The sequence below is a fragment of the Podarcis erhardii genome (assembly GCF_964252035.2).
Source record: "Podarcis erhardii genome assembly, chromosome: 3".
Lineage (NCBI taxonomy): Eukaryota > Metazoa > Chordata > Lepidosauria > Squamata > Lacertidae > Podarcis > Podarcis erhardii.
The window spans coordinates 122,841,083-122,868,514 of NC_138507.1; the positions used below are offsets into that span (position 1 = coordinate 122,841,083).

General features: G+C 46.7%; 1 protein-coding gene across 1 annotated transcript in view; it reads right to left on the minus strand.

The window, feature by feature from the left end:
• OTOF (otoferlin) overlaps positions 1 to 27,432 on the minus strand; it is a 203,173-nt gene that overhangs the window by 85,381 nt on the left and 90,360 nt on the right. Inside the window, exons 6-11 of the mRNA XM_081854518.1 lie at positions 8,034 to 8,110; positions 6,984 to 7,110; positions 5,777 to 5,831; positions 4,401 to 4,532; positions 3,065 to 3,127; positions 634 to 718 (exon numbers count right to left, since the gene is read on the minus strand). Of these exons, the coding sequence (XP_081710644.1) occupies positions 634 to 718; positions 3,065 to 3,127; positions 4,401 to 4,532; positions 5,777 to 5,831; positions 6,984 to 7,110; positions 8,034 to 8,110 (539 nt within the window). The remainder of the gene's footprint in view (positions 1 to 633; positions 719 to 3,064; positions 3,128 to 4,400; positions 4,533 to 5,776; positions 5,832 to 6,983; positions 7,111 to 8,033; positions 8,111 to 27,432) is intronic.

Here is a 27,432-nt window from a genome sequence, read left to right on the forward strand (position 1 = left end):
ACCGTAACTGATGTAAGTAAACTTCTTTTATTGACTTTGAATAAGATAGTGACATCTTTATTCTTTTAAGAGGCATTTAAAAGGAACTTACCAGGAACGTACAATTCAATCTGAGACAGACTGAATTGTATACTAGTGAGAGGCTCACACGAGCCTGCAACCAGCTATCTGTAAACTCTGCTAAGTAAAGGAACTTGCTAGCGCAAGTTTGGAAGGATATAAATAAACAATATATCCTCTCCTGCCACCCTGAACATTCCCACAAAAAGAATGTCAGATAAAGTGCAGCGAGGGCTCTGCACGCACAGAAAAAAATGGTTTGAGTAAGTGTTTCCCAGGACTGTGGTTGGATGAAGAGATGGTGAGGTGCGGGGGTGGCAGAGGGTGGTTGACTAGAGAAATGAACAGCTAAAATGATGCCCTGCATTCTTGCATTACAGAGGATCAGACTAGGAAACCCTTAGGGTCCCTTGTAGCTCTTTTATTCTATGAATAAAATTTGGCTAACTGGAAATTTGGTGCCAGCCTCCGTATTGAACTGCCAAGGAGAAGTTTCTGCCACAGCTACTGCCGCAGTCCTGACAGCACAAGAACAGCCTTCCACACCAGGAAAAAAAAACCTTTGCCACCTACCTGGCTGGGTGTAAACGGTTCCGACGTCCATTTTGAAGGAGCCGACTAAGGTTCCACTGCGCAGGAGGTTTTTGGAATGAATCACCTTCAGGATAAAGGGGGGGGGGGAGAGTCAGAAGAGAGGTTTAGCGAGGATCCTACCTTGTGCTTCACAGCAGACATTTCTGAGGAATACGATAAACGGGCACCTACTGAACCCTAAATGCTATAGAAATGTTAGTTAGCTTGTTTGTTTTAACTGATAGGATGGATGTAAATGAATTCACTTCGGTTAGCAAGGTGGCCCGTTAGTCCAATGCTGTTTCTAAACGGTGGGTATTACCGTATTTTTCGCTCCATAAGATGCACTTTTCCCCTCCTAAATAGTAAGGGGAAATGTCTGTGTGTCTTATGGAGCAAATGTGTGATCAGTCGCTGGCTCCCTTTCCGCCCCCTTGCCCAGGCCTCCATTGTTGAATGTTCTGCGGATAGGGGCTTTTTGTTTCCCCATCGACATGGGACTGGCTGATTAGATTATCTGTCTGGAAACTGTAGAAATGGCTCCCTTTCCTTTCCTAAAGAAGCTGCAGAACTGTGAGTTGAACCCCATAAAAACAGGATTTTTTTCCCTTTGCAAAGTAAGCTCAACAACTTTGAGCTGGTCCTCAAAAAAAGGGGGGGGGCTTTCTCCCTTTGCAAAAGAAGCTGCACAACTGTGAGCTGATCCTCCCAAAAACAGAGCTTTCCCCCTCTTCATCCCTTAAAAACTAGGTGCGTCTTATGGAGCGAAAAATACGGTAAATTACCCACTGAGGAAAGTCAAATCCCACAAGCCATCCGTACCCAGTGCAGTACCGTATTGGCCTGAATATAAGCTGCACCCCAATATGAGCTGCACCTTTAAAATTGGAGGGGGGGAGAGAAAAGAGAGAGAACCCCCCCCCCCGAATATAAGCCGCTCCCTTCCTCGCTGCTCCTGGCTGCATCCTGGGTGCAAGAGGAGGAGCTGTGCTATGTTGCCGGCAGCCTTTCCCCTTCCTCGCTGTCTCCCTTCCTGGCCTTGGGGGAGAGTGGGAGGGTCTATGCAGTGGGCGGGCTTCACTTTGCCATGCTCCTAGAGCTGTTTGCCCAGCGCTCCTGGCTGCATACCATAAGGTCATGAATATGTCGCACTTTAACTTTTCACGCTTGGAATTTGGGGAAAAGTGGGACTTATATTCAGGCCAATATGTTATATCTTACATGCAGGTTTGGTGCCAAAGATTACATGTACACCCGAAAATTGCATATATCCAAACCTTCGTGCAGTGGTTCTCAACCTGTGGGTCCCCAGATGTTGTTGGACTACAACTCCCATCATCCCTGAGCACTAGCTAGGGACAATGGGAGTTGTATTCCAACAACATCTGGGGACCCACAGGTTGAGAACCGCTGCCTTAGTGGGTGAGGCAGAGAGAGAGAAAATTTCCCATACTCCCAGCAAGCAATGCTGGGACCTTAAAAACATGTTCTTGTGCCAGGTAACCTAAGCAGATGGGACGCGGGTGGCGCAGTGGGTTAAACCACAGAGCCTAGGACTTGCTGATCAGAAGGTTGGAGGTTTGAATCCCCGTGACGGGGTGAGCTCCCGTTGCTCGGTCCCTGCTCCTGCCAACCTAGCAGTTCGAAAGCACGTCAAAGTGCAAGTAGATAAATAGGTACCGCTCTGGTGGGAAGGTAAACGGCGCTTCCGTGCGCTGCTCTGGTTCACCAGAAGTGGCTTAGTCCTGCTGGCCACATGACCTGGAAGCTGTACGCCGGCTCCCTTGGCCAGTAAAGCCAGATGAGCGGCACAACCCCAGAGTCATCCGCGACTGGACCTAATGGTCAGGGGTCCCTTTACCTTTACCTAACCTAAGCACAAAAGATATTTTAAGCTCTCTGCCTTGCTTGCTGGGCAAAGCCTGCTCGACATGTGCGTTTTGAGAGGCTAAGGATGCTTGCACAAGATCCAGCAGGAACCCAGATGGTCCCATAAGATCTCGCGCCAGAGCCAGTGCACAGCCCTTTGAGATTCACAGTTCTCTGAATTTTGCGACAGCAAATCTCGACCAAAACAATGTAGAACAGAAATGCACACATTGGAGAGAAGCACGCATGATGCTATATCAGTGGAAGAAACATACAGGAATGCCACGCTGCAGAGGAAATTGCTTGCAAAAATATGTGTGTTAGATAAAACGGTGTTTGAACCCATTTCTTGGGGCATAGATCTCTAGCCTCGTGTGCCCTAGACTTGATTCACACGCTGGTTTGGAGCATCAGGTATTTCTCTTAAATGGCACCCAATTTCTTCATCTACATCTGTTCCAGCTCTCCAGGTTGCCTTCTCCTAAGCTGTTCATCTCAAAACTGGCCAGTTTACAAGAATTCTCCAACAGAGACAGAGGAGCAGGCAGAGAGTCTTGCTCACCGATATCTTGACGATTTTGTCGAACATGACATCTGGGGGAACGTGGAAGTCAAAGACAAAATACTGGGAGCAGGGAGGAAGGAGAGAGAAAAGGGGTGTGAGGGATTAGCCATGGTAAGAAAGAACATGATTAAAAAAACAAAACCCAATGTATATCATTCTAGAAGCCACTTCCGACGTAGAAGGACGTAGGGTTGCGGGCTTCACCCTCCTACCATGCGCGAGGGGCTGGTTCTCAGCCTCCATGCGACTGAGGGAATCCCGATCGCATCATCCCCTGGCCAGCCAATCGACTAGCCTGGGGGGCGTGGCCTGCTCCATTTAACGCAGGGGCTGCCTGGGATCTCGCTCTTTGTGGTCGCCATTGAGGGGCCTGGTAGGAATTTTTCCACTTGGCAAATTGGCACCAGCCACTTGGTTTTTCGCCTACCTCATAGCAAATCGTCACAACTTCCTTGGTATTGGCGATTAGGCATTGGTATTGCTCTGTAGATGGAAGAGGGGAGGAAGCGCCATCACCTGCCCCACATATCGAAGGGTAGTCCGGTAAAGGATTCCAGGGGGCGTGGTCCTGTCCGAAGCCTATGGAGGTGAGGGCCTAAGGAACGCCCCCTACTGGTGACCCCGGGGGAGTTCCTAGTTGATGTGCATCAGCAGGACTCCCCCTACTGGTGGTTAACCCTTCCCGGACTTCAAGCGTACAGGCTGGAGCCAGATAATCAGTTAGGACCAATGCCTAAGCCAATACCGCTCATCACCTGTAACCAATAAAGTTGTGGCCATATTTAGCCCATTAACCTTAAATATCTGTGTCATGTGTCTTTATTTCCACTGGGGGGAGGCGGGAACTCGCCACGCAACAGCCTTTCTCAACCTTAGGTTCCCAGATGTAGTTGGACTACAACTCCCATCATTCCTAGCCAGCATGACCAGTGGTCAGGGATGATGGGAGTTGTAGTTCTAGAACATCTGGGGACCCAAGGCTGAGAAAGAATAATGGTGAAAGTCTACAATTCCCTCGAAATATGAAGGGGGTGGGGATTCTTGAATTTTGAAAAAGTGGTGGGTTTTTAAAATCATTTTTTTCTTAGCAAGACATTCATATGTCAGCATTCGGGGATAAGAGCACTCTGCAACTGTTGATGCACTCAGCAACCCACAGCACTGGGTTTGGCTCCTTCGCTGCATTGCTGCACTGAAACATTCCTTTTGCAGAGTTTTTAACTTAAATTAAAATTGTTATTACGCACAGGACGGATGAATCAGTCCCGCCTAGCCCAGCCTCTTGCAAAGGAGACATAGGGCTTATCCACACAGCCACAGGCAGAGACCTCACCTCATTGTAGTAGGGGCAGTTGGTCGATTCTTTCATGGACGTGTATTTCTTCTCGTCCCCCACCTCCACGCAGACCACGGGGTCCATGTTGAGCCCCACCAGCTGCCGCGCCTCAATGACCGTGACGCTGACCTAGTCAGAGAAGAAGTGGTTAGCCGTGACCTAGGCCACTCAGAGTTTGGCACCATCTTCCTTTATTCCCTCTCCTCGCTCTTGTCCCTAAAGGGAGCTGTGGGGCATTATTGCAGTCAAACCAGCAATTCATGTATTGCCAGATGGGCTCACGAAGGGGCTGAGGCTCAGAGAGCTTTCCCGACAAATTTGCTAGAGAGAACTCTGTGACATCATTTCCTTTGTCTGCTTTGGCAGGAAGCTGTTACATACTTCCTTCCTGCCTGGTCAGCCTCTTCTTTCTTCATCATGTTTCCAAGCTGACCACACAGGCATGTCTGAGCTCTGCAGTTTAGACACCATTTTTGAACAAAGATGAAGAAGACGACGAAATAAAAATTTGTAATAATATGTGTACTCTGCCCATCTGACTGGGTTGCCCCAGCCACTCTATTTATATATATATATATATATATATATATATATATATATATATATATATGCTTTCGTATATATATATATATATATATTTGCTTTCGTAGATTTTCACGGGTACAGGAATGCAGGTTTTGGTGTCCTCGGGTGTCTTCCCGTGTAAAAGTTGGGGTGTCTAGGCGACGTTTCGACGAGGTCTCACTCGTCATCTTCAGGCTGGTGCTTTCGGCTTCTTGTTACTGGAACAGAGCAGGATCTCAGTGTTTGAGTTCCTATAAATACTGTAGAGGGGGTGTGGTGTATAGCCTCCAATGTTCTGGGCAGAGAGGAAGTTCCCAGGCTAGTGTGCCTTTTCTTCTTTTGTTCCTTAATTACTTGAGAGATATTTTGAGTGATTTCTTGAGTGATATCCTGAGTACCACTTAGGTGGGTCTACACACACACACACACACACATAATAAAACACTGCACAATAAAAAGCTTCCCTATACAGCACTGCCTATTTTTTACTTTTAGAACTTAGTTATAAACCTGCCTTCATTTAGCTACTGTAATTGCTGCTTCAAGACCCAGATTATGTAAGTAAATACTACTTTTACTTCTTCACCAAACAATATGCATGTGTCAAAATTAAAAATAAAAATAAAAATAAAAAGTCCGGTAGCACCTTAGAGACCAAGTATTTGTTTGTTCTGGGTATAAGCTTTTGTGTGCACGCACACTTCTTCAGATACGTGTGTGTGTGTGTGTGTGTGTGTGTGTGTGTGTTGTTAAGGTAGAGGGTACACCAGGGATGGTTCCCCATGAAAGGGAGACGGGAAGCAGCTTACCTGGTAGTCCATAGGCCTCCCAGCGCTGGGCTCCATTTTAATATCTGGCTTGGATCTGGAAAAGGGAATAATCACAGTCAGAAAAGTGCTCAGCACAGTTCACAAACACTATCTCAGTAAGCTGCACAAGAGCCCTAGAAGGTAGGTCAGCACTATGTTTGCCAGATGGAAGTCGAGGGTGAAAAGCTCTTCCCTTGACATCAGAATTCCATATGTGAATTGTGCCCTGCTTAGCAGGGAAAAGAGAAGATCTTTTGCCCCTAGTGATGCACATCCTACTTCTCCTGGAGCAAGCTTGTTTTCTCCTGCTCGAACCCAGGGCTTCAAGTTACAAGAAAGGAGATTCCCACTAAACATCAGGAAGAACATTATTATTATTATTATTATTATTATTATTATTATTATTATTTTACATAATTATTGCAAAATACATACAAATACATATATACATATATTTTTCAGATAAGCACACATATATAAAAAAAGAACAAAAAAGGAAAAAAGGAAGAAAAGAAAAAATAAGAAGAAAAATTGGAAGAAGAAAAATAGGAAGAATTTCTTCCAAATTTATTCTACAAATATCTCAATAATAAAATTTCATTGATTGACTTCCATCGCTTACGCTGTACTCCCTATATACATTTTAAGCAAACTTGTGTCTGTTATTCCGTATTTTCCCCATACAATCTCATACAAATATTCTAATCAATAAGTTTTCTAATTACAGATAGGTAGCCGTGTTGGTCTGCCATAGTCAAAACAAAAAATTCCTTCCAGTAACACCTTAAAGACCAACTAAGTTAGTTCTAGGTATGAGCTTTCGTGTGCATGCACACTTCTTCAGATACACACATGCACACGAAAGCTCATACCTAGAACTAACTTAGTTGGTCTTTAAGGTGCTACTGGAAGGAATTTTTTGTTTTAAGTTTTCTAAGTCTTTCATAAATCTATTCTAAACACAACCAAGACCTTACACTTAATCCTTGTCTACATAAATAACCATTTAAACATATCCATTGTTTCTGGATCCTTTGAGGAAGAACTTTCTGATGTTAAGAGGTGCATCTAATGGTCAGGTGTGTCTTATGGAGCGAAAAATACGGTAACTTTGGTCCATCCATGTTAATAAGCCTAATCTGAGTAAAGGACAATTGACGACAAGCTTTGGACTCCATCCCTCAGCCTGCCTTGCCAGCGTGCTCACCTCTTGTTGGATACATTGGTGGTGACGGCTGTGACCGATGCCAGGGAGATGGTGTCTGGGTCCAGCCCACCTCCCAGCCTCATCGCCTTCCGGTCCAGGTCTTCGGCTTCCAGGACCGCCGGTTCATCTGCCGTGGAGAAAGACGCAAATTCATAGTTAAGCCTCTTAATCTGAGCTATCAGTGTCTCCTCCTGGGATCTGTGGAGTATAAAAGGCAGGGAGACATGGACTTCTCTGCCATTCCCTTCATCCAATAGCTGTTTCTGGGAGGCTGCATCCATAGATGCAAAGAATTCAAGGGATATTTTGTTAAGTGTGATTGTTTAATTGCACGCTGGAATGCCTGTATGTATATTGCCGAAAGGGTTTAACAATTGGAAACTTCTGTTGTGGTGTACTAAAGCTAGAAAGAGCTCTCTAAGCTTCTAGCTGGGTGAATAATTAACTGTTGATGTTCCCTGTTCTTTCACATGGGTGTTTAACCTTAGATCATATGATTAAGGTATTCAGTTGCAAATCTCCATTTTGAAGGGAGTTGACTTTGGGTCTTTTGTTCCCAGGATAAATGAGAGAAAGATGTGCTAATGATTGAAGAAACAGCCTCAGGCTAATGAAATGCAGGCTAATGGATTCTGTGTAAGGAGAGAGAGAGACCTTTGATTCTTCACTGGACTTAACTGCCCAGGGGTTTTTTTTAACCTTTACCTTACCGTAACTGTTTAGAGTTATATTTCTAAGAAGAAGATGCTGAGCTTTGATAACCATATATCTTATGGAACTGTTTGGTTGCATCGTTGATTGTTTTTGCACCTGTTTTGGAGACGTTCTTGTTAGTAAATCTTGAATCATATTTATGGGTCTGGACAATATTTTCATCCCACAAGGAGTCAGTTTTTATGCATCCAATTTCTTCAAGCTGCACTATATTAATATCGGCAATATACTTTTCTCCTCGAACTGGACCTGGACCCCCCCAGACATGCACTGCAAAAGGTCTCAGCGGTCACAAGAAGGCCCAGAAGACCAGGAGGTGAGGGTGCAAAGGGTTACCTTGCTTCCTGTGGTGGTCATCTTTTTGACCACGTGCTTTGCCCAGCTTCATGGCTGAAAAGACGCCTTTCCCAGCTCTGTAAGAAGAGTAGGCAGAGTGTCAGTGTCATTGCCCCACTTTACAGTGGGAACCCCCAAATACATACATACATACACAACAGGTGTTTGCCCCTAGGAGCTTAAAATCTGAACTTTGACAGTGGGGAGAGCCAAACACAGGGAAGAAAGAGTAAGGAAAGTGAGAGAGAGAATATAGGGAGATTTATTTATTTATTTGAGCACTTATAAACTGCCAACTCATTCATCTATCTATCTATCTATCTATCATCTATCATCTATCTATCTATCTATCTATCTATCTATCTATCTATCTATCATCTATATCTATCATCTATCTATCTATCTATCTATCTATCATCATCATCATCTATCTATCATCTATCTATCATCTATCTATCTCTATCTATCTATCTCTATCTATCTATCTATCTATCTATCTATCTATCATCTATCATCTATCTCATGGTGGGATGCAATAAAATAATCAGAACATTTTTTAAAATGCAGAACAAATGAGCTGTGCTAGTTATGAACCCCCTAAGTTGGGGTCACCTTCAAAGTTTTGCAATCGTTTTGCAGCACAAACCCTGCATTTTGCTGCACGTCTGAGATGGAGTAATTGATACATCAAACCCGGGTTCCTAGGCATCACCCCAAAATCCTGCACCGTCCGATTTACTCCAAACCTGTGCCAAAGTTTTGCAGAGCAAACCCATGTTTTGCAGTGCCCCCAAAACTAAGCAATTATCAAACTGGGGTTCCTGGATATCACCCCCCCCCAAATCCAACATTGCCTGATTTGCCCCAAACATGTGCCAAAGTTTTGCAAATGCTTTGCAACTGAATTGCAGGGCAAACCCCGAGTTTGGAAGCGCCCCTCAAAACTGTCTGGCTGACCTAACCAGCATGGGGCAATACTAATCACCCCCAATCCAACACTGTCCAGTTTACTCCAAACCTGTGGCCAAGTGCTGCTGCAGTTTGGATGGTCAGATCAGCCGCACCATTTTGGAGGCTCTGGAAAACATTGCAAAATGGTGGAACAGGGTCCCAGAATTTGGGGCTTGTTGTTAACACAGCTGAACAAATGACCAGTGCTGAACCCAGTGACTTCTCTCTCTATATAAAAAAGCACTTGGTCAAACATACTTTCCCAGCAGAAGGCAAAATAGTAAAAGTGAAGGTGCCCGCTATATTGAATGCCTTCGTTTGTGCAGATACTAAACAAATCTGAGGCCTTCTCCAGTTGATCATAGTGAGCTGGACAGTGGATAAGGGACAAGATGCTTAGACTGTGTTTGGGGATGAAGGCTGGAGAGAGTTGAATGTGAAAATGATGAAAGGATTTGACAGTTGTGTTTATCCGAGTGGCATGGCAAGATATGGCAAGATATGGAGCGGAGGTTCCCTAAGGATGTTGGGCTTCCTGCAAGAATTACTTTCCTGTAATGATTTCACAGGTCAGCCATGTCCACACCCAGAGTTTCAGATCCAATGTAATTACTCAAATTCCCGTTGGTATATGACTCTTGGCCTTTGGACATTTATTTCCACTCCTGCTTCATCATCCTCTTGTAAGATACCGTATTTTTTGCTCCCTCCTAAAATGTAAGGGGAAATGTGTGTGCGTCTTATGGAGCGAATGCAGGCTGCACAGCTATCCCAGAAGCCAGAACAGCAAGAGGGATTTCTGCTTTCGCTGCGCAGCGACCCCTCTTGCTGTTCTGGCTTCTGAGATTCAGAGTATTTTTTTCCTAGTTGTCCTCCTCCAAAAACTAGATGCCTCTTGTGGTCTGGTGCGTCTTATAGAGTGAAAAATATGGTATATCCTGGAGTCTCAGCCCTTAGCTCAGGCTTCCCCAAACATGGGGGCCTGCATGTGTTTCAGATTATACTACAACTCCCACCTGCCTGCTGGTGGGAGTTGTAGTTTGAAACACCTGGAGGCCATCAGGTTGCAGAAGCCTGCCTTAGAGCAGTGTTTCCCAACCTTGGGTCGCCAGCTGTTTTTGGACTACAACTCCCATCATCCCTAGCTAGCAACACCAGTGGTCAGGAATGATGGGAATTGTAGTCCTCAAACAGCTGGAGACCCAAGGTTGGGAAACACTGCCTTAGAGAATGGTGCTGTGGCTTGGGTGCGGGGTCAAATCGGATGATGCCTTGAGTCCAATCGTTGGAGTCCTGTACTCACTGAGCATTGGAATTTTAAGGAGGACCTCATTTCTGGATAGCTCAGTTGCTTAGAGCGTGGTGCTGATAACGCCAAGGTTGCAGGTTCGATCCTTGTATGGGACAGATGCATATTCCTTCATTGCAGGGGGTTGGACTAGAAATCAGGGTTCAGCAAACTTTTTCAGCAGGGGGCTGGTCCACTGTCCCTCAGAACTTGTAGGGGGCCGGACTATATTTTGATAGGGGAAAAGAACGAATTCCTATGTCCCACAAATAACCCAGAGATGCATTTTAAATAAAAGCACACATTCGACTCAGGTAAAAACACCAGGCAGGCCCCACAAATAACCCAGAGATGCATTTTAAATAAAAGGACATATTTGACTCATGTAAAAACATGCTGAATCCCAGTTCATCCATGGGCTGGATTTAGAAAGCGACTGGGTCAGATTCGGCCCCCGGACCTTAGTTTGCCTACCCATGGACTAGATGCTCCTCAGGGTCCTCTACAATACAGTGGTACCTCTGGATGCGATCAGGATCCGTTCTGGAGCCCCGTTCACATCCAGAGCAGAACGCACCCTGCATCTGCGCATGTGCGTGACGCCATTTTGAGCGTCTGTGCGAGCGGCGATACCCGGAAGTAAAACATTCTGTTACTTTCAGGTCACCGTGGAGTGCAACCTGAAAACGCTCAACCTGAAGCGACAAGGTATGATTGCTGAACATGTCGAACAAGTTTCTTTGTAAGACAAGACCCTCAGAAGCCCTGTAAGGGCCCACATCAGCTCCCAAAAGAACAAGCTAAGTTGCAGGAGTGCCAGACTCATGGTTGGTTGGTTAATAATAATAATAATAATAATAATAATAATAATAATAAAAGTAATAATTCTACCCTGCCCATCTGGCTGGGTTTCCCCAGCCACTCTGGGCGGCTTTCAATAGAACATTAAAAACAGAATAAAACTTCAAACATTCAAAAAAGAAGAGCCAGAGTTTGGGGGTGTGAGCTAAATGCTGGAAGCTGGAGACACAGAGACCTCCTTGCTCTGTGCTGGATTCAAAGCTGTGGCTAATGGAGAAGCAAGATCTTCTGGGGTGTCAATTCTGTGCTCAGGTTGCACATGTGTGTGAATAAAACCATATACAGTGGTACCTTGGTTCTCAAACACCTTGGGACTCAAACGCTTTGGTTCCCAAACGCCGAAAACCCGGAAGTAAGTGTTCCTGTTTTCGAATGTTTTTCAGAAGCCGAACCCCTGATGCGGTTGTCGGCTATTGTTTCCGGGGCGCCTGCACCAATCAGAAGCTGCACCTTGGTTTCCGAACATTTCGAAAGTCAAACGGACTTCTGGAACGGATTAAGTTTGGCACTTTTGATATTTATTTTGCATTTTCTAAGGGGAAGGGAAAGAGATGATTTTGTGCAGCCCGGCCCCTACACTCTGGATTTCTTTTTACATAAATAAATAAATGTCTGGAATCTGAAACACGAGACCTGCTTACAGGCACCCGGCTGACGCATAATGAAAAGCTAATTAACGGATGAATAATTAACATTCCTTTTAAATCAGAGAAGTGGGGTGGGGGATCATTTGCCAGGATGAGGGGGGGAGAGAGGGAGGAGAGAGGGAGGGTGTCATGAAATAAGGACTCTAGAGTGATGGGTCTGGTTATTCTAGAGGCAAATGGAGAAGAGGGGAAGTTTTGGAAGGTCCCAAATGGTCCAGGCTAAATTCCAGATTTGCTCCCGTGGAAGGGCCATAGAGCATCTCCCTTGTATAGTTCCCTCTTCCTATAAAGCCAGGATGGAGAGAATAGCCATTTTGGCTGGTGGCCACAGATAGCCCACAAGGGCAGAACAGGCGAATGATCACAAGCGGTATGTTACAACAGCTGTGCAGGCGGATGAAGGCTGTAGCAGATAAGAATCTACCCGCCTTCGTGATACTCATGCCACCGAAATAGCACCTCACTGCAAAGACTGCGCGTTGGTCAGTATGCACGGTTCTCCACACATGAAACAAATTCACCCACAGGCGCCTTCTGAAAACCTATCCCATCTCCATGAAAGGTAAAGGTAAAGGACCCCTGACAGTTAAGTCCAGCCGCGAACGACTCTGGGGTTGCAGCGCTCATCTCGCTTTACTGGCCGAGGGAGCCAGCGTTTGTCCACAGACAGTTTTCCCGGGTCATGTGGCCAGCATGACCAAGCCGCTTCTGGTGAAACCAGAGCAGTGCATGGAAACGCTGTTTACCTTCCTGCCGGAGTGGTACCTATTTATCTAATTGCACTTTGACGTGCTTTCGAACTGCTAGGTTGGCAGGAGCAGGGACCGAGCAACAGGAGCTCACACCGTCGCGGGGATTCGAACCGCCAACCTCCTGATCAGCAAGCCCTAGGCTCAGTGGTTTAACCCACAGCGCCACCCGCGTCCCCATGAATTTGTCTAACCCTCTTTAAAAATCCATCGCTGCTTGCACATCACTTCTTTCCCTGACATCAGTGGGTAGGGAGACTGGGCACCAGAGGCAGCCGTTGAATGCGTTCAGTATGTGGTATAGTCACCCGAGAAGACTGTACCATGCTTTCTCATGAAGAGCTGAGTCCTCTGTTCACACACACACACACACACACACACACACAAGCACAAACACTCAAGGTCAACACTCCAGCAAATACACGACGCCTCCAGCGATGGACACCTTTCCCCTAGGTTTGAGTTCTGGTTTTCTGGGTCAAGAACAGCGATTTGCTGGTATTAAAAGCACTCCCAAGAAACTAGTCCTCTTTAGCACGTTCCTCTTGCATGCCATCTGTTTCTGATGTCCACACGCTGAATAATAAAAAATGCAATACTCCTGTCCACCCACCCAGAAGTGCTACTCTTGCCCATGACTCTGTTATGGGGTGGCACCTTGCATTCATTACCTGCCCCCCCCAACAAAAGCTTCCAGAGGTAAACAAACCACTCACCTACCTGTGTCCCAGGTAAGACAGACTCTACCTGTGTCTCGCGACTACCATCCCAGCAGAGGACGGGGGCTTGGGATGGGGGGACGAGAGAGAGAGAAGGGCAGCTCGTCTCAGGGTGGGGGAACCCGTCATCCACTCCCACCCTTTCCCCGGCCCCTCGAGCGGCCTCAAACCCAGGCCCCGCTGCCCCCCATTTTCCTCCGGCCAGCGGAGCAGAGTGGCGCTGATGCTCATCTAGCGGCTCTGGCGGTGAACTGACACCGTCGCCTTCGTGAATATTGGATGAGAACATCCGAGACAGAACAGGACGCTCGGAGCGGCCGCCATACGAGGTGCCACTGGAGAGGTTGATCGGGGTGCCCACTCTAGATGCTGCCCCAAAGGTAGATTCAGTGATTTGTTCCCTTGGCCAGGCCTTGGGCTCTCTTCCCTTTCCGCTAGCCCTCTGGGCTCATGTTTTCTGGGGTGCAGGGGAAAGAAAGAACCCCTGAGCGCCTCTTTCTCCTGCAATTCCAGATGGACTCGTCCAGGATCCGATTACAGCCTGCGGATGAATTATTCAGGCTTTATCTGCCTTTATAATAGCGGAGAAGGTGTGCGGCAGAGACGAGAGGATGAACGCCGAAAAGGCGTACAGTCAAGAGGACAAGGAGTTGGCTCAGAGACCTGCGGCTGGGTATGTTCCCGGTGATTGGGAAAGAGCCCATAGCTCAGAAGGACCCAGGCTGCTCCGGTGGAAAGAGACTTGTTGGCCGGAGGAGCAGCGAGTCCAAGGCAGCGTGGCAAAAGTTTATGAAATTAAGCACAGCACTCAGATAGTGAGTACAGGGAAGATGGTCTCTCTCTCTCTCTCTCTCTCTCTCTCTCTCTCTCTCTCTCTCTCTCTCTGGTAGCACTAGAATCCGTGATCATTGAAGGAAGCCAAATGTTGGGAGAACCGAGGCAGATTTTAGAAAAGGGCTCCAACACGCAGCACAGAGTCGAACTGCGGAACTCACTGCCACAGTGGTGGCCAGCAACTTGAATGGCTTTAAAAGAGAATTAAGCAGATCTGTGGGCTCTCAATGACTATGTTCTGCTTCCACAGCTGGAGACAGTTAATTCTGGAAACCCCAGAAGGGAAGAAGGCTCTTGTGTTTGGATCATAGAATCATGGAATCGTAGAATCATAGAGTTGGAAGAGACCACAAGGGCCATCGAGTCCAACCCCCTGCCAAGCAGGAAACACCATCAGAGCACTCCTGACATATGGTGGTCAAGCCTCTGCTTAAAGACCTCCAAAGAAGGAGACTCCACCACACTCCTGGGCAGCAAATTCCACTGTCAAACAGCTCTTACTGTCAGGAAGTTCTTCCTAATGTTTAGGTGGAATCTTCTTTCTTGTAGTTTGGAACCATTGCTCCGTGTCCGCTTCTCTGGAGCAGCAGAAAACAACCTTTCTCCCTCCTCTATGTGACATCCTTTTATATATTTGAACATGGCTATCATATCACCCCTTAACCTCCTCTTCTCCAGGCTAAACATGCCCAGCTCCCTTAGCCGTTCCTTATAAGGCATTGTTTCCAGGCCTTTGACCATTTTGGTTGCCCTCCTCTGGGCACGTTCCAGTTTGTCAGTGTCCTTCTTGAACTGTGGTGCCCTGCTTGCTGGTTTCATATTATGGGCAGAGCATCGCCATCCTGGCTAGTAGCCATCAATAGCCCTCTCTTCCTCCATGAATTTGTTCAATCCTCTTTTAAAGCCATCTAGACTGTGAGCAGTCTCCTGTGGCAGTGAGTTCCATAGTTCAACTATGCACTGCGTGATGAAGTCCTTTGAAGAACGTTTCCAAGCACAATTCAAAGTGTTGGTGTTGACCTTTAAAGCCCTAAATGGCCTTGGCCCAGTATACCTGAAGGAACGTCTCCACCCCCATTGTTCTGACACTGAGGTCCAGCTCCGAGGGCCTTCTGGTGCTTCCCTCCCTGCGAGAAGTGAGGTTGAAGGGAACCAGGCAGAGGGCCTTCTCGGTGGTGGCACCTGCCCTGTGGAACGCCCTCCCACCAGATGTCAAGGCAATAAACAACTATTTTACTTTTAAAAGACAACTGAAGGCGGACTTGTTTAGGGAAGTTTTTAATGTGTGACATTTTAATGTATTTTTAATCTTTGTTGGAAGCCGCCCAGAGTGGCTGGGAATACCAAGCCAGATGGGGGGGTACAAATATATTATTATTATTATTATTATTATTATTATTATTATTATTATTATTATCCATCCTGAATCTTCCAAATTTCCAGCTTTACTGGATGTAGCATTGGGGGGGGGGGAGAGAGAGAGAGAGAGAGAGAGAGAGAGAGAAGCTTAATTTTATAAACTCCTATCTTCTGCCTCTTCCTCGCCTTTTCTCTAAACGAAAAATTCCCAATGCTGCAACCTTCCTTCATTGGGGAGAAAGTTTCTGTCGGAAAGTCGGCTACTTCCAAAGGAAGAAGGCATCGCAGGAACAGAGAGAGAACCGTTAGATAGGAAGAGAAACAGCAGCGATCGCAGCACCTACTTGTTTGATTTGTCTTTTCCTTTGCTGAGATGGGTGGACGGCCGTGCAGGATATGCCAAATTAAACACAAGGGAAATGTGAGGGATTGTGCATAAGTACTAAGAAAATCAACCAAATACACACAATCTTTTCTATTACTTAAAAGAACAAGAAATCCTGCTCTGTCTCCAATGAGATCAAAGGACATGCATAGTTCCACACACACAAATATCCATTTTATCCCCATAACACCCCTGTAAGGAAGGCAAGTTGAGTGGTGATTTGAACCCAGGTCTTCCCAAGGAACATATCCAGGCATGGCAAGGGGTAGCTGGGGGAGACTGCCCCGTCCTCTGCCAACCTTTGCCACTTGCTGGCTTTTCTTAACAACCCATAATACTTTTCCGGTGAGGATTTTCTCCCCACTCCTCATCCTGAAAAGGATATCCCCAAGTTATTCAGAGATGTGGTTGAAAAGACAGCAAACTGTAGCACTGCAAACCAGGGACTAGAAACTTGAGTCGGGAGCTGAAAGGGGCAAGTTGCAATACCTGAACAAATGACGGTGTTTTTTCTCTTTCCCCTTCGCCTTATCTCTGAAAGGACACAAGCCATGTGGTTCAAAAAAACAAAATTACAAGAACAGAAAGGTTTGCCCAGACACCTGGATTTCCCAAAGTGAACTGTACAATGTGCACCCCCCCAAAAAAAACAACAACAACCATGCGTTGCCCCAGTTGGAAAACCACAGCAAACCCACACATAGCTTGGAGGTAGAACAGCCAGTAGCGAGATCACACAGGGAGAGGCTTGGAGAGACTTTCAGCGACTTTTTAGTGACAAAGGAAGTTGAAACATTCGGATTTCACAGCAAAATCTGGCAGCACCAGCCCTTTGGAACTCCCTGCCTATTTATATCAGGCAAGAACCTTCACTGGACTCCATTTGGCACCTGCTGAAAACATTCTGGTGCTGGGAATGTAAGAAAGTGAAGGGTTTCTGGGAGATGATTTATAACGAATTGAAAAAGATGTTAAAATATACATTTGTAAAGAAACCAGAGATCTTTCTATTAGGAATTACAGGGAATGAAATTAGAAGAAAAGACTGTAAACTTTTTCAATATGCAGCCACAGCAGCAAGAATTTTACTGGCCCAGAAATGGAAACAAGAGGAGATACCGACAATAGAAGATTGGAGACTGAAGCTGACAGAGTATGCAGAGTTGGACAGATTAACCGGAAAAAATAGATATCTTCAAGACCAAAAGTTCATCGAGGACTGGGGGAAATTTGTTGAATATCTGAAAAGAACATGTGATGTGCAAACAACACTGGTGGGATTTCAAGAAGCACTGTGAAAGCAGAGCTATATTGTTAAAAACAAATAGGAGTGGGAGGGAAGTTTAATGGCAATATAAACAGAGGAATGCATAAACTGAGAAGTAATTATGGATGATTGTCAGAGAAGTCAAAGGAAGTCTTCAAATTTGTGAAAATTTGTGAAAATTTGACATAATTGTATATTTGTGTTGGAAAATAATAAAAATTATTTTAAAAAGAAAAGAAAAAAGAAAACATTCTGGTGCAGGAAAGCTTACCCAGACGTCTAGAATGTTGATGTGACTTTTAATCTACCGTATTTTTCGCTCTATAGGACGCACCGGACCATAGGAGGGGGAGAAAAGGGGGAAAAAAATCTCCCCCTCTCTGCTCAGCACCCCTTCAGCGAAGCGGCAGGAGAAACGGAGCCCCTTCCATTTCTCCTCCCGCTTGGCTGAAGGGGCGCTGCGCAGCTCTCCCTCTCTGCTAAAGCCAGGAGAGTCTTGCTCTCCCCGCTTCAGCAAAAGGAACCCAAAGCCTTCGGAGTGCAGCGTGAGTTCCCACTGCGCTCCAAAGGCTTCAGGCGGCTATCCCTGAAGCCTGGAGAGCGAGAGGGGTCGGTGCGCACCAACCCGTCTTGCTCTCCAGGCTTCAGCGAAAGCAATGCAAAGCCTCTGCACTTTGGAGGCTTCGCGTTGCTATCGCTGAAGCCAAGGAGCCTGTATTCGCTCCATAGGACGCACACACATTTCCCCTTCATTTATGGAGGGGGAAAAGTGTGTCCTATAGAGCGAAAAATAGGGTATTTTTATTTTTACTTTTCAAAGGCCTTGAATCATTGCTGTCAATTTTTCCTATAGTCTTGTCCCTTACTTTTGTAAACGGCTTCGAGTTTTGCGTTGCTTTCCCATTCGAGCGCTGTATAAATTTTATGGAATAATTAAATCAAATACATGAATTACACAAATTAACAATCTTGGCACAGCTTCGCTCATTTTGCCCAATTTATTCTCCATTCTGATCTAGACGGAGCAAGGTTCTCACCTTCTCCTCCTTGTCTATCACATATTTGCTCCCCACATTTGCGATGAGCCGCTGAGCATGGCAGCGCAACTCTCCCTTTGCACCAGCCACCGGGAGCTGAGGAGGAGGGCAGGGGTTTGCCCCCATAAGTGCCCTGGGGGTTTTGGGAGTCCCGTGAAGCTCTGATTGAGGTCAGAAGCTACCCCCCAATCATTCTCCCATCAGGACAGCAGGGAGCACAAATGCTGCCTATCTACCCAAGCCAGCCCTAAACATCCAGGGTCCCTAGTCATTAAAATCTCTCCCTAATCGTTTAACCCATGGGTGGGCAACCTAAGGCCCGGGGGCCAGATCCGGCCCAATCACCTTCTAAATCCAGCCCCCAGATGGTCCGGGAATCAGCGTGTTTTTACACAAGTAGAATGTGTCTTTTTATTTAAAATGCATCTCTGGGTTATTTGTGGGGCATAGGAATTAATTCATTTCAACCCCCCCCCAAAAAAATAGTCTGGCCCCCCACAAGGTCTAAGGGACAGTGGACCAGCCCCCTGCTGAAAAAGTTTGCTGACCTCTGGAACTTTAACCATTTACATTAATGCATAGCTGTCAACTTTTCCCTTTTTTTGCGAGGAGTCCTATTTGGAATAAGGGAATTTCCCTTTAAAAAGAGGAAACGTTGACAGCTCTGCATCAGTGTTTCCCAAATGATGGTGGTAGCGCCCCCCCCAGGGGTTGGTGGGATTACCTGTGGGATGCTAAGGCACTGGGGGTGCCTATCAGGCTTGGAAAAACTGGTGCCCCTGGATCAAGGCCAGCTCAGTCAGTTGAGCATGAAACTTTTAATCTCAGGGCTGTGGGTCTGAGCCCCAGACTGGGTGAAATATTCCTGCATTGCAGGGGGCTGGACTAGAGTCCAGGGGTCAGCAGACATTTTCAGCAGGGGGCCGGGCCACTGTCCCTCAGACCTTGTGGTGGGCCGGACTATATGGGGGGGGGATGAACGAATTCCTATGCCCCACAAATAGCCCAGAGATGCATTTTAAATAAAAGGACACATTCTGCTCATCTAAAAACAGCAGGCAGGCCCCACAAATAACCCTGAGATGCATTTTGAATAAAAGGACACGTTCTAATCATGTAAAAACACGCTGATTCCTGGACCGTCAGCGGGCCAGATTTAGAAGGCGATTGGGCCGGCTCCGGCTCCTGGGCCTTAATTTGCCTTCCCCTGGACTAGACGGCTTTCTCGGCCCCTTCCAACTCTACCATTCTATGATTTGTCAAATTAATTAGACAAACCCGTTTAATTTGGAGTGAATGTGGAATTCATTGCTACTGTTTCGAATTGTGCTGTGCTCCTATCTTCCTTGGTGGGGGTTCAAGGTGTTCTTTTTAATGATGCTTTTTACAGGTTAGGGGGCACTGAGGATGCCTTCATGGGACTAAGGGGGTGGTGTCCCCCTAAAAGGTTTGGGGACCACTGGCGTACCTCAAGGGCAGAGCTGGTATCTAGAACGCACACATGTGTGTATGGACATGCACACACATGCACACAGAGGCACACACACACAATGTTCAGTGCTGAAGAAAGAGAGGGAAGAAGTCACCGCCAATGAAGATTGGCAAAACAAACCAATGAACTATGCGGGATGTAGTACACAATTTGAAACCCAAGAAAGAAAAGGACATTGTTGTTGTTGTTTTTTAAAAAGGGGGGGGGGATTTTAAGGCACATATCGCAAGCTTTGTGTATACCGTATTTTTTGTTGTATAAGACTCACTTTTTCCCTCTTAAAAAGTAAGGGGAAATGTGTGTGCGTCTTATGGAGCGAATGCAGGCTGCGCAGCTATCCCAGAAGCCAGAACAGCAAGAGGGATTGCTGCTTTCACTGCGCAGAGATCCCTCTTGCTTTTCTGGCTTCTGAGATTCAGAATATTTTTTTTCTTGTTTTCCTCCTCCAAAAACTAAGTGCGTCTTGTGGTCTGGTGTGTCTTATAGAGCGAAAAATACAGTATGTTTCTACATTAGTCAAACTTCTAAAGGTCACTTGTAACATGAATAAGATTTTAAAATTGGATTGTTAAGAATATAACACTCCATAAAGGTAAAGGGACCCCTGAGCATTAGGTCCAGTCGTGACCGACTCTGGGGTTGCGGCGCTCATCTCGCTTTATTGGCCGAGGGAGCCGGTGTACAGCTTCCGGGTCATGTGGCCAGCATGACTAAGCCGCTTCTGGAGAACCAGAGCAGCGCACATAAACGCCGTTCACCTTCCCGCCGGAGCGGTTCCTATTTATCTACTTGCACTTTGAGGTGCTTTTGAACTGCTAGGTTGGCAGGAGCAGGGACCGAGCAACGGGAGCTCACCCTGTCACGGGGATTCAAACCGCTGGCCTTCTGATCGGCAAATCCTAGGCTCTGTGGTTTAACCTACAGAGCCACCTATGTCCTTATAAGACTCCACAGACGTGCATGAAAAAGTATAAAATAATGGAACCAGGAGTGGGAGTGGAGGGAAGTCAATTAAGATGTATGAGTTAGAGGCAGTGGAAGACAGGGGGGCCTGGCGTGCTCTGGTCCAGGGGGTCACGAAGAGTTGGACACAACTAAACGACTAAACAACAACAGTTAAATTTTGGATTATGATGTGTTTTTTTAGTTTTTTGTTTTTTGTTATTACAAAATTAATAAATTGTACGAAAGAAAGAAAAAAGAAAGAAAGAAAGAAAGAAAGAAAGAAAGAAAGAAAGAAAGAAAGAAAGAAAGAAAAACTGCAGCCCAGAAAACATGCATCTACCTGGAGTCTCCATGCTCATCGCTGTTGCAGAAGAGCAAAAGCAGATGGCAATTAAATCATGGGAGTCAAAGACAGAGAAGCTCATTTCCTCCCTGCTCAGAAAAACCACTTAGCCTGACACATGCAAGGGCCGTTTTCCGCATTGCAGGGGGTTGGACTAGAGGACCTTTAGGGGTCCCTCCCACCTACCATTCTATGATTCTCTGACCTCGGAAGGTAGACTGTCCACCTTTTGAGGTTTTTAAGCAGAGGTCGTGTGGCCCTCTGTTGGGGATTCGTGAGCTGTGGTCTCTGCATTGCAGAGGGCTGGACTAGATGGCCTTTGGGGGTCCCTTGCAACTTACAGTGCTAGGATTCGAAGGAACCCCTTGACTCCGAATCGGTCACTCCTCAAACAACTGCAGCTTAGCTGTGCTTGCATGGTCAGCAACACAGGCAAAGAGAACTGCTACACACACACACCACGCACCCCAAAACAGGAAAAGGGGTGCTATCTGAGCCCTTCACCACCTGGAAGAGGTAGAGAAACAGCTGGGCTTTGTGGATCGGGTCCATAAAACCTCAGCCACCCATGGTCCCGCGACCGCTGTTTCTTGGGGGGGTTGTCAACTGCTCCTGGACCTCAAGCGCCCCCTGGAACCTGGGGGTTGGACTAGATGACCCTTGGCTCCCTTTCAACTCTACAATTCTATGATATATATTGCTATACAGTGGTACTTTGGTTTGCAACCATCTTGGATTACAACCACGTCAAACCCGGAAGTCTGCGTCCCTTTTTTGGGGGGGGGATTACAACCCATTTTTGGGATTACAACCAATTTTGGGGGGGGGGGCGGCCCCATTGGCAAAAGTGCGCCTTGGGTTACAACCTGCTTTGGTTTACAACTGGACCTCCAGAACCGATTATGTTACGGAAATTATGGGGGAGCACATCTTTAAAGTTAAATGTTACAAATATTATGCCTGAATGTATCCTTTCAACTTGACAGCTCACGGAAGTTACTTAGCTTTAAAAATAATATAAAATCATCTCCTTTCCCAGTTTCCTCCATTCCAAAGCTATTTTCCCCTTGAAAAAGGACTCCAGGAAGTTCTCAGAGGTGACAATTGCTGGGCTCATTGTTAGCCAAGGGAAGCCAAATCTCATCACCTGACTCGCCTCGGGCTCCAGACATGCAAAGGAACTTCTATTGTACTTTTGGGTGGTGGGCACTTAAGACATATTTGTCTATGCTAATCTTATACCTGGGTCTTGCCCTGCCATGTCTGCTTATGCTAATCTGGTACCAAGGACTTGTCTGAACAGGTTTGCCAAGTTTAAATTAGTGTAACCCCTGTAAAGGTAAAGGGTAAAGGTAAAGGGTCCAGTCCATTTGGACCATTAGGTCCAGTCGTGACCAACTCTGGGGTTGTGGCGCTCATCTCGCTTTATTGGCCGAGGGAGCCGACATACAGCTTCCGGGTCATGTGGCCAGCATGATTAAGCCACTTCTGGCGAACCAGAGCAGCGCATGGAAGCGCCGTTTACCTTCCCACCAAAGCAGTACCTATTTATCTACTTGCACTTTGACGTGCTTTTGAACTGCTAGGTGGGCAGGAGCAGGGACCGAGCAACGGGAGCTCACCCCATCGTGGGGATTTGAACCGCCGACCTTCTGATCGGCAAGTCCTAGGATCTGTGGATTAACCCACAGCGCCACCCGTGTCCCAACCCCTGTCTACCCCTCCCCTTTTGTGATATGTCAGTGATGTAGCAATGATGCTGTACGAACTGTATTCTGGGATATGGTGGGAAACTTTTAAAAGTCCTTGTCACCCCATCCTTGGGGTTCAAAATTCCTCTTTGAACCTGTTGCGCAATAAACTTTGGTCTACAGCTATTTGCTCCGGTTGGTGGCTGGACTCCTTCCTTTATTCCGCAGGGACCCGCGGGCTCTGCCTGACCAGCTGGGGGGCTGAGCAGCCTCGCACCTAGATTTTTCCATAACAGTTGTAAACCAAGGTATATTTTGAGTCTCTTCTTGTTAGCCCTCCCCTGTTCCTGGTCCACTTGTGGTTTACTCTGCCGCACGATCTGTGCATGCTCAGAGAGTCTCGGTTGGGCTTTTGTGAGTCTCAGGGACTGGACCCCAGATTTCAGAACCAGTCCTGGTGCTCCGTCTTGGCACGGAGAAAATGCTTTGGGGGGGGGGAGCCTAGGAGGGGCCTTGGCTCCCAACTGCAAGGAAAGAGGTTACACCAGAGTTTCGCGCCGAGTGTAACTACCTGGCCACGGATTGGTACCCATCACGGCTCTTACTCCCGAATCCTGATGGTCTGCTGGATTAGGGCACAGGAGAGCAGAAACAAGACATCAGATTTAGGATTTAGCGGTCATTCCTGCATTGCAGGGGGCTGGACTAGATGGCCCCTGGAGAGCCCTTCCAACTCAACAATGCTATGATTCTATGACTGAGGGGGGATGGGGAATGGTTTTGCTCAACCCAGGAATGCAGGAAGCTTCCTTAAACCTAGTCTGAACATCTAGATCAGCATTTAAAGCCCTAAACAGCCTCGGTCCTCTATACCTGAAGGAGCATCTCCACCCCCATCATTCAGCCCGGACACTGAGATCCAGCGCTGAGGGTCTTCTGGTGGTTCCTTCCTTGTAAGAAGTGAAGCTGCAGGGAACCAGGCAGAGGGCCTTCTCGGTGGTGGCGCCTGCCCTGTGGAATGCCCTCCCATCAGATGTCAAGGAAATAATCCACTATCTGACTTTTAGAAGACATCTGAAGGCTGCTGACCAATGGCCGTTCCCTTCCTGCCATTCCCCCATTCATTTCTAGCTACTTTTCTGGTTGCGGTGAGGGGGGGGGGTTAGATATAAGCTTCCTTTAGCTGCAGTTCCTGCATTGCAGGGGGTGGACTAGAGGACCTTGGGGCTCCTCCCAACTCTACAATTCTCCTCTGCTGGGAGAAAAGCAGTTTCAGAAGGGCAGTTTGAGGAGACATAGGGCGGGAGGGATATGGGTTAAGCATCTTCCCCCTCGCCATCATCCCTTTGATGAAACTGGCAGCCACTCCTGGCTGCTTTTCAGAGTTTATTTTTTAAAAAAATAATAATCAATCAATCAATCCATTGATTTATTAATTGCAAACCTTCCAGTCACAGAGCAGCTTCATGTCGCAAAACAAAGAAACAAGTACAGATTTTTTTTGGGGGGGGGGGAGGAACACACATTGCAGTAAACAAACATCAGAAACATTGCCGTAATTAAGTGGAACGCAGCCATCTATAAGTCAGAAGACAGGCGGCAATAAAAACAGAAGATTAAAAGCCTCTCAGAAAAAGAAACATTTTGAAATTGCAGGGCCGGGGAGGAGGGAGCCGTGCTTGTGCATCTCATATGGCTCTGCTAAAGGGCATCTTGGGGCAAAAGTGTTGGCATGCAGAGGGCCGGTCCCACTGTGAAGACCATCACCTCTGCTCCGATGTAAATCAGCGACCCGGGCTTCCAATCCAGGGTACACTGTCAGCAGATTGAACTGCGCATACAGAATAGGTGTGAGGCTTGTGGGAGCATACTACAACTACAGATTTATTAATCATAAATCAGGGCAAAGAAACATGTCATCTCCCTCGTCATCAGAGAGAGAATAGCTAAAAGCAAAAGCTATACACAACGGAAGTTCCCAGCAAACTGTGCTGGAATGTAAACAGGCATGTGACAAGCAACAATTCCATACGTCTGCTCCTTAAGGTGGAATGGAAATGTCAACAAAAACGGCCTGCAAGTTGGGATTCACCAGATGATGAGTAAGTCCGCAGGCTTCAACAGGCTGATGCAATGCTCTGTGAAGTGCTGGGTCAGAGTGACTCAGCAGGAATGTGATTGGCTATCACCTGTTTTAAAAGGAAAGCCTGTTCAACAGTAATGGTGGTTGTGTAGTGGTTGTGCTGTGGTGTGGTGGTGCTGTGGTGGAGAGTATTCGTTTGCCTTAAGGTTGCAGGTACTCTGTAGGAACTGCTTTTGTAAATACTTGTATATAGCTCACATTAAAAAGACTGCACTAAAAAAAGAAACCTGGGACTCTGAGCATTTCGCTAAGAGCGCCGCGTGTAATTCGCGACACTCCTGACATCACTCTGGGATCTGGAACCTTCCATTGTGTAGGCAAGACTGGATTGATGCAAGGAGCTCTAGTTGGGGAGAGCCAGTGTGGTGTAGTGGTTAAGAGTGGTGGACTTGTAATCTGGTGAACTGGGTTCGCTTCCCTGCTCCTCCACATGCAGCTGCTGGGTGACCTTGGGCCAGTCACACTTCTCTGAAGTCCCTCAGCCCCACTCACCTCACAGAGTGTTTGTTGTGGGGGAGGAAGGGAAAGGAGAATGTGAGCCACTTTGAGACTCCTGAAGGGGAGTGAAAGGCAGGATATCAAATCCAAACTCCTCCTCCTTGCACTTGACCTAGAGGACGGGAGCAAGGCCTTGTCAGCATAGAACCCCCGTGCTCAGAGACCTGCATAGGTTGCAGTTTTGCTACCGGGAAAGGTTGAAGGTGTATATAAAAGCCACCAACAACTTGGGACCAGTTTAGTTGCAGAATTGCATGAACCCATATGCGTCCACTCGACTGGATCGATCTGCAGAAGTGGCCCAGTTACAAATGCCACATAATACCCATTCTGCGTTTATAAGAGCTCAATCTCTTAGTGAAGCCACATTTACACTTTGGAACTCCCTGCCCTATTGATCTCAGGCAGGCGCCTTCACTGGGCATTTTTCGGTGGCTTCTAAAACACCTTTTTGTTCAAGCAAATCCTGTCCAGATTTTTTAGAGACGCATGATTTACTGTGTTTTTAGTCTGTTGTTATTTTAACCCTTTGAAAGAATTAAACTGTTATTCATTCTCCTGACTGATCATTTTAGTGTTTCATCTTTTTGTGTAAACCGCTTTGAGGGGTTTTTTGGGGGGGGGGTTGCAATCGAGCGGTGTATTTTATGGAATTAAGTGAAATATGGAATCAGCACCATGGAGAGCACCTGGAAGACAAGGGAGATGTGAGGCCAGTGGGGTGCTTGACATGAGATGAGCATGGAAGCAGATGCGTCACTGCCAGGCCAAAGAAAAGGAGCGGATCAATAATTCACTGGGGCCAGATTGTGTTCTGCTCCAGAGCTCCATCCCACCCATGAATTTTTAAAAGTAAACAGGGATTATATTTCCCAGGGCCGACTTTCTCCCTTCTCCAGGAACACAAAAGACCAGGCCTGTGACTTGCTTAGAGGATAAAAGCTCAGAGGCAACAGAGCCTCGCTAGTTTGAAAGCTGGGTCTAAAAATATTTAAATGTTTCCACGATGTGGGCACTGCTGGCTTGGGAGCCCTATAACAAGTGGGGCACAGACCCCTAGGGAAAGCTCTCTCCAGGAGGCCTGTTCAACGTTATTTTAATTATTATTTCCTCCGTGGGCCTCAAGGTGGTGTGTGCATGGCTCTCTCCCTCACTTCATCTGCACAACAACCCTATGACGTGGGTTAGGATGAGAGGCCAAGGTCACCCAGTGAGCTTAATGGCGGAGTGTGGATTGGAAGACTGGTCTCTCACAAGCCCCAGTCAGATGGTCTAATCACTGCAACATGCTGGCTCACTGGAAGTATGCATAGGGGAAAGGCAGTGGAGCTGGGGGTCTTTGAACATTAAGGTAAAAATAGCTTTTTAGAGCCAAAAGGTTTTCAGGATAAAATGTAAAAAATAAATCCCCAAATTTGAGAGTGTCCACTTGAGGGCTGGGAGATATGAGTTCTATTGAGCTCAGTGGGAGTTACTTCTGAGTAGACATGCACAGGGTTGTACTGTGAGTGGAACTTAGTTCCCAATGAAATCAATGGGATAACTTAGTCACGACTGAGTCCTCTTGGTTTCAGTGGGAGCTAAATTCAGCCAGCTTAGTGCAGATGAACCGCAATGCCTTTGCATTTGAACATCATTTGTGTAAAATAATTGAAAATTACTTCCTCGGAGAGGTAGAACGCTGTAAAATCTCCCAGTGCAAATGAAAAATTGCTGTTCGGATGAACGAGGAAATATTGTGAATAATTAAATCCCAACCCTCTGGCTCATGCATCACTGCACACCATATTTACCTTTCAAAGTCATCTCCGTCTTCACCCAGACTGGTCCATTTACGTGACAAATGGAGAAGCAGAGTTAAAACAAATTGCTCGTGTTTTTTAATGGAGATATTACTTTAACATTAAGAGCCATGTGCAAACATCACGGAATTTCACACAAGCATGCAGCAGAGACAAACAAATCTATGAGAATACAGGTGATAAAAAAACAGCACAGCACTCTTAAGAACCCTTCACTGTCCAAATGCCGGTTGGAATAAAACCAATTATGCCCGCTGGCGGGTGGTACGCGATGGTGGCAGGGGGTGGAGGCTGGGCACCCACAGGCACCAGAGCAAAACATTTGTGGGTGCCCAGGCCCCTAGGCACCCCGGAGATGGCACTAGTGGGCTAGGCAAAGGTTAGGTAT